Raw genomic sequence first — 7,432 nt, 5'->3', positions numbered from 1 at the left:
AGAATCTTCAATGTATTGACTATTAAATTTAAATTTTGAAATACAAAAAATAAAAAGAGTAAATTCTTAAAAATAAATGGAGAAACTAATGGTACAAAATAAAAAGTAAGCGACTAAATTCTATGTTAACCTAAAAGTCAGAAACAAATTTTGGGGCTTAAAAAATAAATGGGCTGAAAGCTTTAAAACTGGTTAAACCCAAACCAAGTTATTTGCCATATAAACGATAAAGAGCATAATTCCAATTTTGTGAGTGAAATTGCCCTTTCTCCAAAAACCCAGCCTTAAACCCTTCTTCTCATTCAATACTCCATTCGAACAGGTTGCGGCGTCTCCCTCCTCTGAGCCATGGCTCGTTTCCATAACGTAAGTAATAGCTCTGTTTCTTTAACTTTAGCATTGTGCGACTCTTTTCGAGTCCAAAATTAGTCTACTCAGCTTTGAATTTAGGCCTATTTTTGCACAGTTAGGGTTTTTTTGGGGTTCTTTGTTTTTTTTTGTTGGTTTGGTTTAATCATGTTCTGGTATTTGAATTTAAAAAAAAAACAGAGAAAGAAGAAGGTTTTTGTTAAGCCAATTGTGAAAAAGCAGCAGCAACAGCAACCGAATGTAGACCATATCACAGGGAATAAAATCCCGAAGAGTTTTGTGTTTTCGAGGGGGAAGCTTCCTGGTCCTCTTAGGCAACTTCAAATGGATTTGAGAAAATTGATGCTTCCTTATACTGCTCTCAAACTCAAGGTAATTCCTTTACCTCTTTTTTGTTTAAAAAAATTGAAATTTTGTTGTTTTATAAGTTGTCCCTTTAATTAGATTTATTGTTTGTTGTTGTTTAATGGTTGCAGGAGAAGAAAAGGAACAATCTGAAAGACTTTTTGAATGTTGCAGGGCCAATGGGTGTAACCCATTTCCTCATTTTATCTAAAACCGAAACTTCGCCTGTCCTTAGGGTTGCAAAGACCCCTCAAGGCCCTACTCTTACATTTAAAATACATGAATATTCATTGGCTGTTGATATATCCCAATCTCAATTGCGCCCTCGTTGCCCTCAGGATCTTTTCAAGAATCCTCCTTTGGTAATTTCTTCTACTCACACTGTCTCAGCAGTGGAACTTGTTAGGTTATTGTAATTCTTAGCTGCTTGTATAACTTAGAAATGGATGTCTTTTTATGAGCCAAATACTGTTGTGTTTTTTTGTGTTAAAACTAAAGAGAGATTGAAACCTCATGCTTTCTTTGAGTTTATGCCTTAACTTGTATGCAACCTTCATGGTAGTAATTCTGAATATATCTTTGGGCAGATTGTTCTGTCTGGTTTTGCGGCAGCAGATGAACAATTAAGGCTCACGACTACGATGTTCAAGAACATCTTTCCGGATATTGATATCAATACTGTGAGTTCACTTAGACAGTTAAATTATAGTATCTAAAGTGACCTCATTTCTTTTCTTCTTCCCTCTTTAACATTGTTTGGACATGAATGTTTCAGGTTAAACTTTCTTCTTGCCAGAGGATTCTGTTGCTTAACTACAATAAAGACACGAAGCTTATTGATTTTCGACATTATTCTATCAGACTACAGCCTGTTGGTGTCTCGCGTAGAATTCGAAAATTCGTGCAGAACCATCAAGTGCCTGATCTTCGGAATCTTCAAGATGTGAGCGACTTCGTCACTAAGTGAGTATTGTTATGAGCTATAAATATTTATTGTACTGTCCTTTTGAATGGTATACTCTTTGTGATTTGTTTGGTTCACTCCTTTGATCTATTATATGAAGAGCGGGTTATGGATCAGAAAGCGAAGTTGATGAGGAAGCTGCAACAGTTACTCTGACTAGCGATCTTAGTCGAGTTAATCGTGCCTCTACAAAAAGCGCGGTTAAGCTTCAAGAAATTGGACCTAGAATGACTCTCCAACTCACCAAAATTGAGGGTGGATTATGTGCTGGTGAAGTTATGTTCAGTGAATATGGTATGTTCATCTATCCTTGTAAATTTTATCTTTTCCTAGAAAATCAGGGAAAACAAGAGAAGAATAAGAATTTATCTCGAAAAAGAAAGAAGTCTCTTAACCTTATCATTTACATGCTAGATTATTTTGCTGAGACCTGTTCTATAATGTGCCTTTATCCAACTAGCATATTTATACAACTATTTTGTTATTTATCAGGCAATGGTGGCAATAAGAAAAAGCCAGGCAATGAGGAGGGTAATGAAAAGGAAGACGGTGAGAATGACGGCCAAATGGAGGATAGCGATGAAGATGATGAAGCTGATAACGAGGAAGATATGGAAGAAGGTGAAGAAGATTAGTGCTTTAGCAAAGTGGAAGGTGCAATACAACTTCCATTTTCTGATTAAATGACATGGCACTTGACATTAGCCATGTTCTTTACATGGGGAAGATGCTTATCTGGAGTGAGGATCTGATAAGCTTTTGTGCCAGTTAGCCTCTTATTTTTGCCTTTTTACTTCCCAGCTTTGTCTGTTTCCTCCTGAATTTTGGCTTAAATTTGTTGTAGAAGATCCATAGATTTTGATATAAGAAAGAAAAAGCCCCATTGAATTCCATATTTTCAACTTTTTTTCTCAAAATATTTGTACTAGTAAATCAATTCACGTTCCTTATGTGGTAATAATATTTTAATAGCATGAACATTGGCATGGTATCTCAGCATGTCAGAAACTCCATGCAAGCAGTAGAAGACACAATGAGAGGTTAAAAATACCTGTAGGCTTATATTTGGGAGCATACCAGATACAATAAGGTAATACATATTAAGTTGATTCTGAACCTATTCTATTGAGAAATTTAAACAACATAGATAAGAGATAGATCACTACATCACGTAATGACTAGAGGCATATGACATGGATGGTGCGGTGGAACCGGAAGGAGTTCCCACCGGCCCATCCAATGATGCGTTACTCGATTTCGAGGTCTGCTGACCCCCAAATCTACCATAATTTACAAAAATGGGCAAAGTTTGTCACTTCTTGAAGTTTCATTTTTCATGCCAGTCATAAAGTCTGATGCAAATCGTTTGAAACAAACATGGACAAACAAATTGGTAGGCATTTGCAACCAATATGTGACCGGTTCATCTATGATCAATCCCAGATCGGTTGCCAGAACCAGAGCCAGATGTAGGACGATATGCCCCCCAACCGGTGACTCTTGACATGGTTCGGAAATGAGACAAACGCTCTCTTTCCAAAGCAATATAATTATTTGGATAAGAGCTTTCTGCTTCCGGTAGGTTCTGTCCAGATGAACTTGATCGAGGGTAGATATAGAAGCCCCCAGTTTGATCAGGTTGTGGGACTGCTGGGGTCATTGGGGCCACACCTCTTATACCAGGAACTACCAGAGCAGGCACACCAGGTCGATTGAATCGCTGTTGATTGAAACGATGTTGCTGTCTATAATAGGCAAGAGATGGCCAGGTTCTATCATGGGTATGAGCACCGCTGCCTGGATGATGATGAAAAACTGAAGAGACAAACGAACTCCCGCCTCTTGAACTGGAGCTGTGAAGAGTAAACAACCATTTAGTTTTCCAATGGTCAACACCATTCGTGATAACAGCAAAATAAGGCAGGTTTTCCCACTCATGTTGGGTATTTTGAATAGAGGAATTCTTCTATGATTTTTAAGACATACTTGCCTAATATCAAGACATATAAAATGAACCATATGCTATCATACGTAGAACGGAGAGCAAATATATGTGATTATTTTCACATAAATAGAAGCGAATCACCCATGTTTCAATAATAAGTGAAAATAACAAGTATATAACCAAACTCATTTTAGCAGGCATGGCACCTTACCCATGCTCAAAGGGAAAAGGATGTCCAAACAATCTGGGTACAGTTGATGCATCAGGTTCACCATTAGAGGATCTCAGAGCTGCAGCTGGAACAGAAGCCGGATCAGTATTGCCAATATGGCTATTGGATATAGAGAAATTTGGAGAATGGCGGCCCCAACTATGGTATTGGATCCTAATGGTGGGAAAAGCATGGGGGATGAAAATCTCATTGTGTCCAGAGAGGATGTTCCAATGGCGATTAAAGTTGGGATCATCAACACTATCACTATTTCTTAGAGTAGTGGATGGAAGTGGTCCAACATATGCAACATATGAATGAGCCACAGATGAAGCAGCAGCGTGTTCAGCAAATATAGCATGGTGTCCATGTATTTCGTGATCTACATGGAGAATGATTTCATTTTTGAGTCGCATAGTTGTTGCCTCATTGAGTCACCAGAGAATAGGGAGGAAGAAAGCAACAGTAATCATAAAAAACTTACATGTAGTCGATGGAGATTCAACTTCCCTGAAATATATATAAAGAATCATGTCAGAGAGCAGCAAAGGTTTTATGAAAGGAACTGCCCGGCATTTTCAGAAAACAGACAACAAGATTCTTATACAATTGCTTTTCCTTATTGTTTTACAGTATTGTCAAGGCGAACAGGAGAAAATGAGAGATTGGCATTAATAGAAAACAACTGCAGTAGCTGAATCAAAATGGTAGTTCAAAAGATACATAAAAACTGAAAAGAAAGTTCGAAACCTGCAGAACATTCAGAGCTACTTATTATTCTTCTATTATAATTTTAAAACCTTGTATTTGGCAACCAATGTTTGTTAACCCTACTATTGCTTTAAATGACTTCATCTATCCAAGGAAAATTTATCCAAATAAGATTCTCAAAGAAAGGTAGATGTAAATCCCTTAAATTAAAAGTCAGGGATTTTAAAAATATAACAATTTCCAAAGAATGGGTAGCAATAAAACCAATAATCTATTTTCTTTAACTTAAACCAGTTCAAGGTAAGATGGAATCGCTTTAACCTGGTTAGTCTAGTTCCTCAAATTAATTAGAGAGAAATCTTTGACTAGAAACTCTACTCTGAGTGAGGAGGCCAATGTTATTTTGGGGGTAAAAAGCTCGAAAGTTAAAGAAATAAATGCCCATACCAACATCAGAAAAAAATATTCCAAATATGCAGCTAAATTGTTGTGAGCAATTATGTTAATATATTCGTCCAGTACTGAACAAACAATTCAAGAGAAAATGATTTAAAACGGTCCTGCAATTGTAGTACAAGAAAAAATGGTCAAAATGAAACCGACACCACAAAAAGAGAGATATCACTTACTCAGATGATGAACCGATTCTTGTGAATTCGCCATATGGACACCACTGTGCTCTAAATTGCTGCTATAAAAAAAGGTACTAAGACAGTGTGATCACAAAGCTCAAATGAAGAACACATTGTAAGCAAGAATTAACCAACACTTACAATAGCTAACAAAAAGTGGATTCAAAGAAGAAAAACATATGGCACCTATACAACAAGTTCTGTAACGGAAAACAACAGAAAGAAGATAAATGAATCACAGTTTTTAAACTTTTCTTTCTGTGAACACTGAAGCTTATATTTATGCATGTTAGTGAGTAGACGTGAAGGCCCTGATTGGTATGAAAGATGGAAATGAGATAGGATGGAAAACTTGTTAAGCTAATGGTTAAGCTACAAAGTAGAAAACTAATTATGAATTTTAACCTTCAGATAAATAAATTTTACATCCACACTCCTTTCCGTCCTTTGTACCGAGCAAAGCCGAAGAGTAGCATAAAGATAACACATATCACATGACAAGTCATAATTTATATCGAACTGAGAGACTACGATTTGAGGCATGCCATTAGGTGCATGTCAAGAGTTTGAAAACATAACATCACATCAAGTTAAGAAACAAGCTAATTGCAGAAGCTGATTGATGTATGCTTAATAAACAACAATACCAACAAATAGAAAACATAGGAATTTGCTTTACCATTTCAGAATAAACTGGCTCATAATAATCATCATCAAGATTCCAGTCCTCCATGGTTAGCTCAGGAAGCGATCGGTTGGATCCATTCGCATACAACCACTGACCTTTTTCTACCTGTCGGCAATTCGGGCATTGCATCGCTCCCTTCATATTAAAGGCCGAACCAATGCAATCTGCAAATATGGGTCCAGAAGCAGGAAATAACCCAAACCAACAATGACAAGAACACATAAAATCATGGTTCAAGCAGAAACAGTAAATGCATGAAGTTTGCTTCATCTGTTTAAGGCACTTTCCTTAAAGCTACACATCTTTTTGAATGGCAACCAATTATATCAAATTGACAGATTATTCAACTAGACTTCTATCATCATAATTTCATTGATAAGAAAACCCAGAAATAATTCGCATAAATGATTTTTACCAAAAAAAAAACGGATGAGATGTTAATAAGCAGCGACAGAACTTACAAAATCATTTTACCCAATTTAAAAAAAACAGCATAATTAAGAAAAAAAATGAAAATTACCTAGATGGAATTGATGACCACATAGAAGCTTAGCCCTGGATCTACCTCCAGTATCAGAGACCAAATCAAGGCAAATCGAGCAAGAGACGTCAGAAGAAGATAGGGGAACAGCACTAACATCCCCATCAGGACCGTCCATCAATTGATGATCATCATCATGATCAAGATCAAGTAGAGAGGCTTTGGAGCGCACCATACCCTTTCTTTGAACAATCAAAAAGGCATACAAAAAAGAAAGAAAGAAAACCCAAACTTGAATTTGTAGTGAAATGGGGAGGTTTGTGAATCTGCTGTGTGTTTTGGTTTGGATGTGAAGAAATCTATCCGATGTTTCGGTGTCCCACCTGTCAGATTACTTGGATGGGACGTTCAACAGTTTTATACGCTCTGTTGTCTTTTACTGGATTTTCTTGTTTTATATAAATTTTACTTTTAAAAAAAATTTTACATTAACGTTGGTATTTTTATTAAATTAAAAAAATCAGCAATTTTTGCCTTTAATCTCTATTACTAGTAAATGCTTCCTTAGCAAATAATAATAATAATAATAATAATAACAATTTTATGATTATGTTTATAACAATTTTATTTTTTAATAAAATAAATGATTTAAACTTCAAATTTAAAAGACTTTTCAAAATAGATACATTATTAAATTGGGAGATTTAATATTCTTTAAATCCTAATTTCAACCTTTATGTTGATTTCATATTTTTTTCTTTCAATTTATAATTTGGATGTCACATGGTTTAATATCACTAAAAATGTATTACTACGTAAAAAAAAACATATAGTATTATTTTTCTCATGAAAGGATGAAATATTTTTACATTTATTTTAGATTTTTTATACGCTTTTTAATAAAATCGATTTTTTTATGTTTTATTTTAATTCTCTAGAAGAACTTTCAACTTATAAAAGAAACCGTCATTGTTATAAAATATATTATTTACTAAATTATTTCTTTATAATAACATATTATCTAAGTAAAATTCTTACTATTTCATATAAGTAAGTCTGTTAATTATAATTTATTAAATAAAAATG

The 7,432-nt window shown here is 35.1% G+C and overlaps 2 protein-coding genes across 5 annotated transcripts; one reads left to right on the top strand and one right to left on the bottom strand.

Annotated features, from left to right (window-relative positions):
* The first annotated feature begins 209 nt into the window (after window positions 1-209).
* Window positions 210-2,571, top strand: LOC107910134 (peter Pan-like protein). Its single transcript, XM_016837901.2, has 7 exons — window positions 210-366; window positions 550-741; window positions 846-1,076; window positions 1,302-1,394; window positions 1,490-1,677; window positions 1,779-1,972; window positions 2,171-2,571. Exons 1-7 carry the CDS (start codon window positions 349-351, stop codon window positions 2,311-2,313), a joined length of 1,059 nt encoding a protein of 352 aa, XP_016693390.1. The 5' UTR covers window positions 210-348; the 3' UTR covers window positions 2,314-2,571.
* A 146-nt stretch (window positions 2,572-2,717) lies between these two features.
* LOC107910116 (E3 ubiquitin-protein ligase RFI2) lies at window positions 2,718-6,741 on the bottom strand. Of its 4 annotated transcripts, none has more exons than XM_016837893.2 (7): window positions 6,386-6,741; window positions 5,857-6,029; window positions 5,175-5,236; window positions 4,319-4,344; window positions 3,995-4,216; window positions 3,835-3,919; window positions 2,718-3,531 (listed from the first exon to the last, which is right to left on the bottom strand). In XM_016837893.2, exons 1-7 carry the CDS (start codon window positions 6,579-6,581, stop codon window positions 3,102-3,104), a joined length of 1,194 nt encoding a protein of 397 aa, XP_016693382.1. In that variant the 5' UTR covers window positions 6,582-6,741; the 3' UTR covers window positions 2,718-3,101. The 4 variants fall into 4 exon arrangements, with proteins under 4 accessions (XP_016693382.1, XP_040954132.1, XP_016693369.1 ...); XM_041098198.1 differs by having other exon boundaries at window positions 5,175-5,233; XM_016837880.2 differs by having other exon boundaries at window positions 3,835-4,216.
* Window positions 6,742-7,432: the final 691 nt, after the last annotated feature.

Source organism: Gossypium hirsutum, chromosome D08 (genome assembly GCF_007990345.1).
Source record: "Gossypium hirsutum isolate 1008001.06 chromosome D08, Gossypium_hirsutum_v2.1, whole genome shotgun sequence".
Taxonomy (NCBI): Eukaryota; Viridiplantae; Streptophyta; class Magnoliopsida; order Malvales; family Malvaceae; genus Gossypium; species Gossypium hirsutum.
The sequence above is the reverse complement of the archived record's forward strand: the minus strand, read 5'-3'. Positions and strand labels throughout refer to the sequence as shown.

What these genes read in the sequence shown, in the direction of transcription:
- LOC107910134 (XM_016837901.2), top strand. An exon ending in TTTTCAAGAATCCTCCTTTG is followed by an intron (nt 1,077 to 1,301) that starts GTAATTTCTTCT and finishes ATCTTTGGGCAG; the next exon opens with ATTGTTCTGTCTGGTTTTGC. An exon ending in CGGATATTGATATCAATACT is followed by an intron (nt 1,395 to 1,489) that starts GTGAGTTCACTT and finishes TGAATGTTTCAG; the next exon opens with GTTAAACTTTCTTCTTGCCA.
- LOC107910116 (XM_016837880.2), bottom strand. Translation starts at nt 6,581, where the DNA reads ATGGTGCGCTCCAAAGCCTCTCTACTTGATCTTGATCATGATGATGAT. An exon ending in TGGTCATCAATTCCATCTAG is followed by an intron (nt 6,030 to 6,385) that starts GTAATTTTCATT and finishes CCATATTTGCAG; the next exon opens with ATTGCATTGGTTCGGCCTTT. An exon ending in CCTTTTCCCTTTGAGCATGG is followed by an intron (nt 3,532 to 3,834) that starts GTAAGGTGCCAT and finishes TACTCTTCACAG; the next exon opens with CTCCAGTTCAAGAGGCGGGA.